Source organism: Homarus americanus, unplaced genomic scaffold (genome assembly GCF_018991925.1).
Source record: "Homarus americanus isolate GMGI-L3 unplaced genomic scaffold, GMGI_Hamer_2.0 scaffold40248, whole genome shotgun sequence".
Classification (NCBI taxonomy): Eukaryota; Metazoa; Arthropoda; class Malacostraca; order Decapoda; family Nephropidae; genus Homarus; species Homarus americanus.
Genome location: NW_024712526.1, coordinates 6182970 through 6196990, shown reverse-complemented (window position 1 = coordinate 6196990; position 14021 = coordinate 6182970). Strand labels below are relative to the sequence as shown.

Genomic DNA, 14021 nt, shown 5'->3' with positions numbered 1-14021 from the left:
GTTCTCTTTTTCCCCAACAGTGACCCTCATGGTCACACCAGTCTTCCCTGAAAGCCCCATCTCCACCCCTGTATCCATCCTCGTCTTCCCTGGTGGTACTGACCCAATTACCACAGAACTGCCCAAGGGAAGATGTTGGACTGCAGGATCTGAAGATATGGCTCCCTCAATATTCTCTGGTTGCCCCACTCCTTTTATAACACTGGATATACTTTTCCTTGCATCCTGTGCTTTCTCTAAGGCTTCACCTATTGTAATTCTAGAATTTGAGGTGGTGCGGGATGCTGTGGCCTTCTTTCGAGTAGTGGTCTTTTTAGAGGGAAAGGCCAGCATAGACAGCCCTTTCTTCATATTATCACTTAACTGGAAGTGGAGTCTCGGTGACTCATTGCTACCTGTTGTGGAGGTTGTTGCCTTTACTATATCACATTTTGCATCATTAATTGTATTATTACCCTCTGTTTTAGGAGGTATGACTTTAGAAGAGTGAGTCTCTACACCACACACACTATGGATAAGATCATTAAGAAGAGTTTCAGTTGATTCTAAATGATCATCATCCAACACCAAGCCAGGGGCATTACTGGCCATTGTATGTAACTTCCCCTCTTCACTTGTTTTCTCCGTGTTTAACTTTAATAAATCAAGGAGTTGATTTGTTTCATTAAACTCCATTATCTGTTGCTCCAGGCTGAATTCATCCAAAATCTGAAAGACATGAATGAAATAACCTATAATGACTATTGTGTGTCACCTGCAATACTGTTTGTTGGGTACTCTTTTTAAATAAATAAAAATTATTCTTGCATAGTGTTGAAAGAGGAAAACAATCAAAACATTCTAGAACTCAATATATCAACATACTTTAACTGACAGACCAATACTGCCTTGTGAAATTAAAATCTAAAGTGAAATAAAATAAGGGGAATAATACTGACTTTACTGAAAATAAATGAATATAAGACATGCAAAAATCCCAAAACAAAATCCTTCATGCCCATGCTAACTCCAAACCTTCCCTAACACTCAGCTGAAGACTCAAAGCAGTGTTTGAAGCATTTGCCACAACCTTACAAGTTGGTTTGAGCAATTGTCACTTTCTTGCATTATTAACAAAGACCATGCAAAAAGGATGAGGGAATGTAAATTCAATAATACAAATACAAAATAATGAAAACAGCCAATATGTGGTCTCAACCACTGAGTAAACACTGTTGGAGTGAAAATGGGAGGAAGAAAAGAAGGGGGAGGACTACACAGGGAGAGGTCAAATTTATTATTTCTCTAAAATCTACTTGTCTCCTACCTGCAAAAATAAAATAAATACAGTACATAACTAAAACATTAGCTGTAAACTCAACTTGGGAAACCAAAGTAATTAACAGAAAACCATCAACAAATTGGATGGAAACCACTCCAAGCCTTTCTGTTTTGGGAATAAAAAAATAAACCTTGCATAAAGGTAAACAGAAGCTATGATACATGATGAATGCAAACAAGTTTTTTGACAAATGGAGGAAAACAAGAGCTTTGACAGATGGATGTAAACAAGAGCTTTGACAGATGGATGTAAACAAGAGCTTTGACAGATGGATGTAAACAAGAGCTTTGACAGATGGATGTAAACAAGAGCTTTGACAGATGGATGTAAACAAGAGCTTTGACAGATGGATGTAAACAAGAGCTTTGACAGATGGATGTAAACAAGAGCTTTGACAGATGGAAGTAACAAGAGCTTTGACAGATGGAAGTAACAAGAGCTTTGACAGATGGATGTGCAGATACAGTCCAAGGCAAGAGGATAAACCACATATCCCACCCACTGCCCCAAACTTTAGACACAAAAAGATGCAAAGAATCCAACAGGGACCTGAATGGGACATCTGGAAAAAAATCAAGGCATATCTCACCGAACAACCTTAAAAAGCAAGAATTCTACCTTTAGCAATTCAATTATTGGGGTACTGTTTTATCTTTGAAGCAAAACTTCTTGTACCACGAAAAATTATACAGAACTGTTAGAACACTAAGTTACATCCCTTCTCTCCTTCTACAGAGTTATCTCATAAATATCACATGATAACCAATGTTTTCTTATTTGATTCAATGAAATTAATGTAACCATGTTTATTATATTCAAGTAAAATATCTCCACCACAAGAAATAGAAGAATATTTTCACAAGAGTCTAGGACTAAGAATGATAATCAGATGGAATCACCAACTCGATCAAGACTTGTGAAAAGAACTTATCTGGGAAGATAACCAACAAACAGCTGAAGAAGTAAGATGTAACAGTACAGTACAGTAAAACCTCCCTCAGCATCAATCTCACAAAAACACAATTCATTTAGGGAATAATTTTTTGGGGGGATGTGGGTTTGAGAAATAGCAGACTGATACTGAAATCCTGTTTACTAGTTGATTCTAAAACCAAAAAGCTCTTGCTACAGCATATACAGTACCAGATCAGGAGTTAAATCCATTATTTCTTAACTCAGATCTGCAGCTGGTAGTTGATCGGAAGATCCCTCATCCCTCTCAATCACAATCATCTTCCTTAAAAATGGAAATTATATGCATCAGTTGCCCTCATGAGTCAGGGGGCCAACTTTAGGGCTGTGGTGCTTAGTTAGTACCTGAAGCTACCATTAAATGCTGTTATCTTCAATTTCAAAGGCAATCAGCCACAGGTTAAGTCAAGTGCAAAACTTTTCTGGAAATTTCAAAGATAGGGACAAGACTTACAGTGTATATCCTTCTGTATTAGTACGGTACAGTACAAGCATCAGCCTGCTTGTTTTACATAAACAATGTGCAGGAGGTCCCCGACTTATGAACGTCTGCCAATACGAATGGGGTTAAACTTGAAATTTACAGCACTCTGTACTGTACATGGTATTTTATTTACCTGATGACCTATTTTTTACTTTTATTTGCTGTATTTTATCATTCTATTTCTTCTTTTATCTTAAATTAAGAGATTTTAGATGTATATAAGGACTTAGGCTATGATATACTGCAGTGAGATTTTAAACATTGTTCTGTAAATACGGTATGCATAAAGCATGTGTTCCGTCTTACATACAAATCTGACTTCTGAACGTCCTCAAGCACGGAACCCGTTTGTAACCCGGGAACCCCCTGTACAATAATGCTCCTCACACAATGCTCCCCTTTGTGTTTGAGGAAGCAACATTTCCTTCAAGCAAATTTGAAGGTTAATGAAATGAAGGTCATTCCCCTTTCATCTAAGATATGCTTGATGACAGACATCCTCTGGCTCAATCGAGGTCTGACAATATCCATCCACACTGATAAATCACAGCATAGAAGTATCTTTAGATACTGAAAGACAGTTGTTCCATTGACCTGACAGTCAGTTTGACAGTTTGGATACACCAGAGAGAACACCAAGCCTTCAGTACACATGAAGACATTGTGGTCACCACTGCATCCTGAACTCTCAAATCCCAACTGCAAAATTAGGTATCTACAGCATTGTGCAGCTGGACACCCCACTCACTTGGTCAACCATGGGATTTGAACCAGTGATTGCTGGGTCAGGAAGCAAGTGCTACATCAACCCAGCTGCAGTATCCTACAGGTACAATATGCCAAACATACAGTTTAGTCTGCATTTATGCGGCTTTTGTTCTGGCGTTAGGTCATTTACGCAGTGCCTTGCCAGAAAGAAAATGCTTTAATTACGCAGTAAATTTGGTCATTTATGCAGCGAGCAGCTGGAGAGGTCCAGACTGCCACCCCATTTTACCCACCGAGGTCCATTCTTGACCATCTGGCGGAGCGGAGCGGTGAATGGTGCACATTAGGCCGCTGTTACGTTATCGCTGATGTCATATGACGTTCGGACTGTGATTGGGCCATGCATCCGCCCACCCGCGATTCCCTCGGCTGCTAGCTGTGATTGGTCTAATGTAACATGGCGTGCCCTGCCACCAGGGTAGAAGTAGCTGACCTAGCAGGGCCTGTCTCATTGTTCTCAGTCGGCGTATACAGTTCTCTCTTGTGCCTGCTATTCCCTCACAACTCACAATGGCTTCCGGGACCCCAACACCAGAGAAAACATTGAATTACCTGGACCAAGCCATGATAATGTGAAGGAAATCATCGTGTTGGGGAGAAACAGCTCATCTGACAGCGACCCAGACAAGCATCGGTATGAAGTGTCTAATAACCATCTGCGAGAGTTATGGAGCCATATATCAGATCTATCTCGACAACATCAATGCTAGTCATCAATGTAGTTGAGGACTTCCTCGCCTGCAACCCACCACAACCACAGCCAGTCAAGTCAGTGATAGTGAGATTGACAGTGAAGATATGGACTTTGAGAGGTTGTCTGGGAGGCCCTGCAAACCTCTGCAGTAGTGAAAGTGATTCACGGGAGGGCAACTAATCTGCCCTCTGCCTCGGAACCAACCGCCATCCGCGTGTGCCGACCCAGCTTTTCTACTAACGTAAGTGTTAAAAAACCTAATATTATTGATATTTCTCTTAATTATTAATTGTGTGTGCATACCATCATAAAATTAACATGTTTTTTTTACTACAAGGTACGTATTGTGCCGGAAAAAGTGGAGCTTGGGGGTCGGCCCAGTCTCTATTTCAATTAATCCCATATGTTGTGTTATTTCATCTATGCGTTTCTCGTTTTACGTGGTACTCCACAGGTTCAATTGACCGCGTAAATGCAGACTATACTGTATATGAATTTGGGCCAGCAGTTCATGAATACTGTAGATCCTCTTTATTTTCCTCCTCATTTATTTAGTCCTATTCCTTAAATCCTTGAAAAACTGACAGGCTCAGCTGAACAAACATGTATTTCTGTTTGCTAAGGGAAGCAGGAAATAAAGACCCCTAATACATTTACCAGGTGAGTGCTAAATTAATTATTCAAACTTTTGACACAAAGAAAAAACTGTGGTCTGAAATTTGAAAGATAAAGTATCTGCTTTACTGAGGAAATTCTATTAGAAAAAATTTATTTGGCAATTTTGCATGGCTTTGTGAGCAAGGTGAAAATATAAATTGATGACAATAATGTCACATATTTAGATAGTCACTGTAAGCAGGATAACTTAAGTTTCGTCTTTCTGCTCCAGTATAACCATATGTTTAGATTAAATAATTCCATAAAACCAGCAGGTCTCGAGGGTTGAATCTCCATGCTGCAGGGTCCCAACCTGTATGATTGGGATCTAGAAATTGAAGAAATTTGTTAAGTTATCCATCCTTCATCCTCATCCCTTTTTAAAAGAATCCACTTGATATGAAGGTTCCCTGAAAAAGGAGAAAGCTGAAGTTCTGTGGCCAGATATTTGCCAGTATAGTACATTGATTAGCTTATCTATTACGTGTACAGTATTAGGTAACTGTGTCAGAAGAAGTCTGGCCCTCCAAAACTAATAAGAGAATATCTACACTGGGTATTCTGCCTTGGAAGTTATCAATTTTTCATGTAGTATCCTCTTTTAGCATCTATTATGTGTTCCTTTAAGCTCAGGGGTTGAACATGTCGGAATTCTTTAGGAGCTACAAAAGTTGATTATCCGGAGCCGAGTTGTTCAATGTAGGCAGTTATAATATCATTATCCCATAAGTCTGATCTACACCTCTGCCCCACAGATGTTTTCCTGTTGGGTAGGCAGATACTCTTCATTATATACCTCAGGGAGTTGCGAACGTGCTTAGCCAGCTGCTCCAACCCTCTGTGGATTGGTCTTAGGAAGATCATTCAGCCAGAACACTTTGCTTCTGTATACCTCCTGGTCTCGGGTGCATTTTCTGGGCTGGTGTCCTGGGTTAGCAGTGGTGAGCAAGGGGTGGCGGGACATCCATTCTGATTTTATCCAACATTGCCATCACATACATGGCAATGACAATAAAAAGCTGATGATAATGATGAAATTATACAGTAATGTATGTCTTAATTCAGTCACTTGATAAGACAATATCAAATAAATAATGGACAAGTAACTTTTGTTCTCATGAAAATAAAAATTATAAATATACTGTAGTATATACAGTACAATAGAAATAGAAATAATACATTACTGTACTGTATAGTAATTCATGGTTTTCTCCTGAGAATTGATTATTAATACTGTACCACTGGATCCAAGAGTCTGGTTGAGTACTGTACTGTATATCATACACCATTACTGTACTGCACAAACAAATTTGGTGAAGGTACTGTACAGGAAATTATTTGCTTTTTTTTTACGTAAACTAGTTACACATTACATACTGTACCTAACTAAGACCTAGCATTATGAAACAAGAAGGATTTGACAAAGAATAATACAAAGTTCATCTCCTGTCCAAGTTACACCCAACTATAAATGGCTATCTGGTACAGTGCTGACCTTTACAGCATGGGAAGTGAAGGCAGTCAAGATCCCTAATTGGCCAAAAAGGCCTTTGGGACTCATTTTTAAGACATCATATAAATACGTAAAAAACAGTTGGTTACGTTAAGTATCAAACATAGCAACACAGCAATAATATATGCAAGGCTCACACAGTATAATGTACATGTATCATCCTGTTTACCACTAGCAAGTATGCTTAAATTTTGCAAAATTTTCAATGGCAATTGTTTGAGGTGATATTTTTCAGAAACACATTACAGTACAGTTCAGCAAAATCAACTTTAATGACCTATTAGGTATTCTGTAAGTCTTGGCAATATTACCTTCCTAATTACATTAAATGCACAAGTATCTTTGGGAGGATAGAATCCACTAAACATTGCAAAATTATACAGTAGTACAAGAAAAAATATCCGGAACAAAATGCCCATTCTATTTGTATATTGCTCAGTAATTTCATATTGGCCAAACTTTATAATAACCTAGTACAGTATTACTTATAACAACTTGACATGAACCTGGTACACACATATTGGGAAGTGCAAACAATACAAAAACAGTATTTATATCACATACATGTACCGTGGCTTGATGTACAGCATTTACCGAGTAAGAATTGAAGTCAGACATGATACTGTACATCTGTATGTTTTAAATACTATACCGTACATGCACACAACAATGACATGTTCCATATTATCCATATGCAAGAGAGACCTTATCCACGTTGAAAACCATTTTTCAACATGTACAAATGAGTTTTATTAAAGTGATGTACTATATGTCTGAAACTCCTTTTAAGATAATCTGTCCACCATGAACTTAAAAATCATATTGGGAGTTGAAACACTACTGTATATGCAATACCAAAGGGATAAAAAGGTATTAAGTATTAAGTCATTAAATTAATCAAATCTTATGAGTTGGCCCCGAGTGTCAAGGATGCTTCTTATGACACCATCTTGGGACACCTGCTTCATATCACCCTTAAAGGGGATGGAACTAACAATACCAAGTTTCAGTCTCCTTTGATAACAACCACCGAGAGAACCAAAATGTATGAAATGGAGACAAAATAGAGGAACTGGGGCTCACCAGTACATGCCCTAAACATTCATTGTGGATTACTCAGCCTACACTTGAAGTTGGGTAACGCAAAAGTTTAGTTTCTATCCTAGTTTTAACCAGTAAAAATCAAACTAGAAATATCATTCATTATCTAGAGATTGTATTCAGTTATTCATAAGTTATAACCATTCATTAGTATACACCATCTAAAAATGTAATGATTATCATCTTTATTATTTTCAAGTTAACGTGTCCATCGCCGCTAGGGGTGTACAGTACTGGTAGTTACAAGAGCTCACTTGTGTATATAACGTCTAGATAACAAAATATATTGCTCCATCCTCTACTGTTTGCTCTTTATCTTAAAAATCATAACAGGTATCTTAACTTTACCGTGATAAAAAATTGACGATGTGAACAGGTCTAAAACCCGTGCTACTATAGGGTGCCTACTACAAGATCTTTAGGTTAGGTAAGTTAGATTAGGTCTGGTTAGGTCAGGTTAGATAAGGTTAGGTTAGACCAAAGATATCTTTGGAGACCGTACGCTACAGTAGCACCGAGTTACTTATCCTGTAACGAAACAGCAACAGTCAGTTAATCATCCAGACGTAATAGTTAAGAAAATACATTATAAGGTTCATCCATTGCCTCGGACAGAATCAACACACAAGCAATTAATCAATAATTAAAAACAATGTTAAATCATTATAACCGGTTAATCACAATGGTTTCCAACGTCGCCATTTAGACCCTGGTATGTAGAATTCCTTCAACTTAGTGATGCCTAGTGCATGTATGTTGCCTTGCTTCAATGATGGGAGACTTTATCTTAAAGTGATTGCACTTTTTGCCCACCCAGCTAACAGTATATGATTTCCTCCGGGGAATTGTGGGTTGGGTCAAATTGCGTCACGTGGATTAATTGTCATCTCGAACGTCGGTAGAAATCCACGAATATATCTTATTCGCGTGAATTTGTTACAAATTCTAACGCAGAAAATTATATTTAATCACCAGCTGTCAATATGGCCAATGATAAGGCAGCCATATTGGACACGTGGCGAGCATATAACCGAGGGCGGTCACGATGAATCACGTACAATTACACAGTTAACACCAGGATACGGCTACATGTGTGGAGACCACGTCCAATAGTCAGCTGGTAAAATACTACAATGCATCAACACCTCACAAAACCCACCTTACGGATTCTCCAGTCTTCCTGGGGTGCGCAATATTCCTCACACACACCTCATAAAACAGGCAATTTATCATCATGGATTACAGAATGGAAAACGCACTCATAAAACCTTCCTTCGTTTTCTGTGACTTCTGTATTCTTACGAGATTGGTAGCATCGAAATAATTTTATCTGTATCACATAGTGATATTCTCAAATGTGATTTTTGTTACTTCGCACGCGACCCAAATGCAAGTGCCAAGGTGCAAGCACTCGGATTTGAATTGAATTTGAAATAGAATTAAATTGAAATGGTTTATTTAGCCAGAAAAACACAGATACAGAGTGGATAATAATAACAATATTAACATGGCTGAGCCAGTTGAGAACCTGAGCTCTCCTGTAGGCACCACATAGGGAATAGGTTCCTGCCATTCCAAATTATGTTGGTTTATACCACTGGGTATTATGACACTGAAGTTTTAATCAAATTATCCCCAATCTGCAAGTGGCATATTTCCAACGGCACAATTCAACATGACTTCGAAATTTGTTCAACGAAGCGCCATTGTAGTGTCAACACTGCGAGGTATAACAAAGATAAACCCAACCCAACCATACCACTTTCCTGTGGAAGTATGTGCTACTCGTGCCTACAATGATCAAACTATGATACTTGTGGGGCGTCATTCATAGTAATCATGAACCAAACCACTCTACTGTATCCAACAGAAACTCTACAGACACCTGCTCGACAGCACGCCCTCCTTCCACCGTGACCTGGGTCAACCTGATGCGTCATACATTCAAAATGATTTGATTTCGTACAAACGAGATGAATATTTGTATCTTTTCGTCTATATAATTTAAGCTCCTTCTTACCCACATACTGAAACACAAATACACAAACTCCACACGCACACAAAGTCCTAAACCAGAAAACGGATTTACAGACACAGACGTAAACAATAAGCAAGCTTCACAAAAACACACACACACACACACAAACACACGTTAGTGTAAGCCTCCCTGTGATCATAATTGTGTTAGGTCAGGTGGGAGTCCGTGTGCCGTGCCCAGTCACACGATTTCTGCAATTCCAATTTTCTAACGAAATGCCAGTCACTCCATCTACTGGTCTCAATTGGTAGTCACACTAGAAAATAAAAACACCAAAGGGTTTACCATCGATGCCTGTCACCTTTATGAGAAAATTAGAGCTCCGGGAAAAGTTGGGTCCGCGGATATTAACTTGTGAGAAGGGTGAGAGTAGACATACTGGGCACAAAGTAACGGAAGTGTGAGCGAGGGACGGGTACAGCTTACGTCCGTCCACACACTGACGCGGGCGTCAACTGGCCGTCCCAGCTAGCAACCTGTCTGTAGGCTCTAGTGTCTGTACGATCAAGTCGTTTGTCTGTCACAATTATTACTATCCTGTGCAGCTTTACACGTTAAAACACCCCAATACTGAAAGAAGACATATAAACCAAAGGGGAGTCGGAATATGACACACTAATTAGTTGGGGTAGATAAGAGGACCTAGCCCGAATCGTAGAGCAACGTGAGGCGCACCACCAACAACACACACACACACACTGACTGCCACACCGACTCTCCGGCTACACTACTTTTGTCGATATTCACGCCATCCGGTGTTACACTCCCGTTTTTCTTTTATATTTGAAACCTGGACTATAAAACTGCTTACCTTGATTACTCATGCACGCTTCTTATACACTTGGAATGCTAAATCGCACACGTGTAGCTTGAAAAGCTTCCACTCTCTCTACAAGGTGGCGAGCTCCGCCTGCATGTTCTCCATTTGTACCACGTGACCATGACGTCATCACGTGGGTCGCTCGCGGCTGCCAGACACCATCAGACACGACTGCCAATCTTATTGGGAAATATCACAAACTGGAGGAGAGTCTTTTTTTATTTCATTTGTAGGACTGAAGACGTTCACTACGATCATTATATTCTAGAATACACACAACATGTCTCTGAAAATGTGTCGATACACACATGATAAAATTCGTCATCTATCATCGTTATGTTCTTGTCATGCTATGCTTTCTGTGCTAAAGCTGCTCTTAAATGTTTTCCCTATATAGTCAAATCCAACACAGGTGACCAGAGGGCCCTAGAGCGAGTTCTCACACTGTTATAACGTGTCTCTATCATTAACTTGCACAATAAACGAAGAAAATGCCCCTCCAAGGTGGCTAGGCGGAGTGAGGCCGAGGTGTAAGGGTGTAGCCACAGAAGGAAGGGTAGGTAGTCTCTGCCACTCATGAGGGACGTAACGAATAAAATAACCCTCACAACAAAATATATTTTGGTATCAATAAACAAATTGTTGCCCATCGTCATATTTTCTGTCCTTTTATTGAGGACACTTGCTTACAGTTGTCAGGTAGGGATTTTAGACACATTTGTAGTCCAGCTATCACTTATACTGTACCGCTTAGGGTTTTTTTCGTTACATGTCATTCTGAACTTGAAACGCTGTGGTTTAAATATTCTTCATCCTATGTACTAATCAGGTAAAGGTGTGAAGCAGTGCAAAGGTTTAAGATGAAAAATAATGCATGTATAGGAACTTAAGCTAAACGTTATGTATACGATAGTTTCGTGAACTTCATAACAAACAAATTTGCAAAAAACATTTATCAATTGACAAAACACGTAACAGGTGAGAGAGACAAGGATTTACATACAGTTGAAAAGAAATAACTCGCCCTATGTTTAGAGTTAAGATACGTGGATATGTTCCCGATAACCGGCTGTTACAAAGTGCGCATGCGTGTGCTCATGTGTTTGCCTGGAGTGTTCGCTGGCGTTGGTAGTATTGTTTGGGTGTGAGGCCGTCTTATTTTGGTGCATGGGTGCACTTTTACTTTAGATTTGAATGTCTAAATTGCTCTCTTACATGTTGTACGACGATGTATGTACAAGTTAAAACTAAGAAGGGCTTGTTCAAGTTGCCGTAGTCTGTGGCAACTGAGTGTTTACTAAATACACCGACACACGGCTAACATAGTCCTTGTCTATGCTACAAATATACTGTACTGTGTACTGTATACTATGGAACAACGAACATTTCTATGCTAATCTTTCCTAAGCGATTATTTCTACACCATCAATAATATAGACGTTTGGTATTTCTCTCCTACATACACCTATCTCGTGTTACTTTCTCTTTGTACCTTTGAATGAATGTGTGTCTTTGTTACTACAGCCAACCTCGTTACATTGCTTACCACTTGACACTTATTCTTTAAGCTCCCTGTCTGTGCCGTTTTAGATTAATTCTCTTATAAACAAGTCCCATAATCGTCACCTTTCCCCACTCCACCCAGCATCCTGCCATTCCATTCGTCTCTCCCCCTCCATTCCCTATGACTCCTCCCTTACATGTCCCACTCCCCGTTTCTCCCTCTCCTTGTCTCCCCATGGTCTCTCCCTCCCCGTCTCTTCCTCACATCTCCCCTCCCCACGTTTCTCCTCTCCTTGTCTCCCCTCCCCGTCTCTTCCTCCCACGTCTTCCCCTCCCCACGTTTCTCCCTCGTGTCTCCCCCACTTCCCATTTCTCCCTCCCCACGTCTCTCCACTCTCCTTGTCTCCCTCCCCTCTCCTTGTCTCTCCTCCCCTCTCCTTGTCTCCCCACTCCCCACGTTTCTCCACTCTCCTTCTCCCCCTCCCCACGTCTCTTCACTCCCGTTTCTACTCTCATTGTCTCCCCACTCCCCACGTCTTCACTCCCCGTCTTCCCTCCCCGTTTCTTCACTCGCCTTGTCTCTTCCTCCCCACGTTTCTCCCTCTCCACGTCTCCCCACTTCCCGTCTCTCCACTCTCCTTGTCTCCCCACTTCCCACGTCTCTCCCTCTCCCTGTCTCCCCTTCCCACGTTTCTCCCACTCCCGTCTCTCCACTCCTTGTCTCCACTCCCTCTCCTTGTCTCTCCACTCCCCTCTCCTTGTCTCCCCACGTTTCTCCACTCTCCTTGTCTCCCCTCCCCGTCTCTTCCTCCCCACGTTTCTCCCTCTCCTTGTCTCCCCCTCCCCACGTTTCTCCACTCTCCTGTCCTTCCCACGTCTCTCCACTCTCCATCTCCCCACTTCCCACGTTTCTCCCTCCCGTCTCTCCACTCTCCTTGTCTCCCTCCCACTCTCCTTGTCTCTCCTCCCCACTCTCCTTGTCTCCCCACGTTCTCCCTCTCCTTGTCTCCCCACTCCCGTCTTCCCCTCCCCGTTTCTCACTCGCGCCATCTCTTCCTCCCCCACGTTTCTCCACTCTCCACGTTTCTCCACTCTCATTGTCTCCCCACGTTTCTCCACTCTCCACGTCTCCCACTTCCACGTCTCCTCCACTCTCCTTGTCTCCCCACTCGATCTCTCCCTCCCCGTCTTCCCTCCCACGTTTCTCCTCACGTCTCTCCACTCCTTATCTCCCTCCCTCTCCTTGTCTCTCTCCCACTCCCACTCTCCTTGTCTCCCCACGTTTCTCCACTCTCCTTGTCTCCCCCCCACTCCCGTCTCTTCACTCCCACGTTTCTCCCTCTCCATGTCTTCCCTCCCCGTTTCTCTAACTCTCCTTGTCTACCCCTCCGTCTCTTCCTCCCCACGTCTCTCCACTCTCTTGTCTCCACTCCCCACTCTCCTTGTCTCTCACTCCCCTCTCCTTGTCTCCCCACTCCCACGTTTCTCCACTCTCTCCTTGTCTACCCTCCCACGTCTCTTCACTCCCCACGTTTCTCCCACTCTCCATGTCTTCCCACTCACGTTTCTCCCTCTCCTTGTCTCCCCACACCCCACGTTTCCTCCACTCTCCTGTCTTCCCTCCCCACGTTTCTCCTCCTCTCCTTGTCTACCCTCCCCGTCTCTTCACTCCCCACGTCTCTCCTCTCCTTGTCTCCCTCCCCACTCTCCTTGTCTCTCCCACTCCCCTCTCCTTGTCTCCCCCCCTCCCACGTTTCTCCCCTCTCCTTGTCTACCCTCCCCGTCTCTTCCTCCCCACGTTTCTCCCTCTCCTTGTCCCACTTCCCACGTTTCTCCCTCTCCTTGTCTCCCCACTCCCCCACGTCTCTTCACTCCCCGTTTCCTCCACTCTCCGTGTCTCCCCACTTCCACGTTTCTCCACTCTTCTTGTCTCCCCACTCTCCTTGTCTCCCCCACTCCCCACTTCCCACGTTTCTCCACTCTCCTTGTATCCCCACTTCCCTCTCTGTGTCTCCCCACTTCCACGTTCTCCCTCTCCTTGTCCCCACTTCTCTCCATTCATTTCTCTCCCTCCTCGTCTCTCCCACTCCCCACGTCTCCCTCTCCCCTCTCCATGTCTCCCCACTCCCCACGTCCTCCATTCTCTTTGT

The 14021-nt window shown here is 42.1% G+C and overlaps 1 protein-coding gene across 3 annotated transcripts in view; it reads right to left on the bottom strand.

The window, feature by feature from the left end:
- The window catches only part of LOC121861469, a 24580-nt gene extending 14086 nt beyond the window's left edge, over nucleotides 1-10494 (bottom strand). For 2 of the 3 annotated variants that reach the window (XM_042359224.1, XM_042359234.1), the window contains exons 1-3: nucleotides 10360-10485; nucleotides 2465-2558; nucleotides 1-708 (exon numbers count right to left, since the gene is read on the bottom strand). The exon at nucleotides 1-708 is cut by the window's left edge and continues 103 nt beyond it. In XM_042359224.1, coding sequence (XP_042215158.1) covers nucleotides 1-708; nucleotides 2465-2485 — 729 coding nt within the window. In that variant the 5' untranslated portion in view covers nucleotides 2486-2558; nucleotides 10360-10485. Of the gene's footprint in view, nucleotides 709-2464; nucleotides 2559-10359 lie in introns of all 3 variants that reach the window. The other variant, XM_042359243.1, reaches the window with a different exon arrangement.
- Between the last annotated feature and the right edge of the window lie 3527 nt (nucleotides 10495-14021).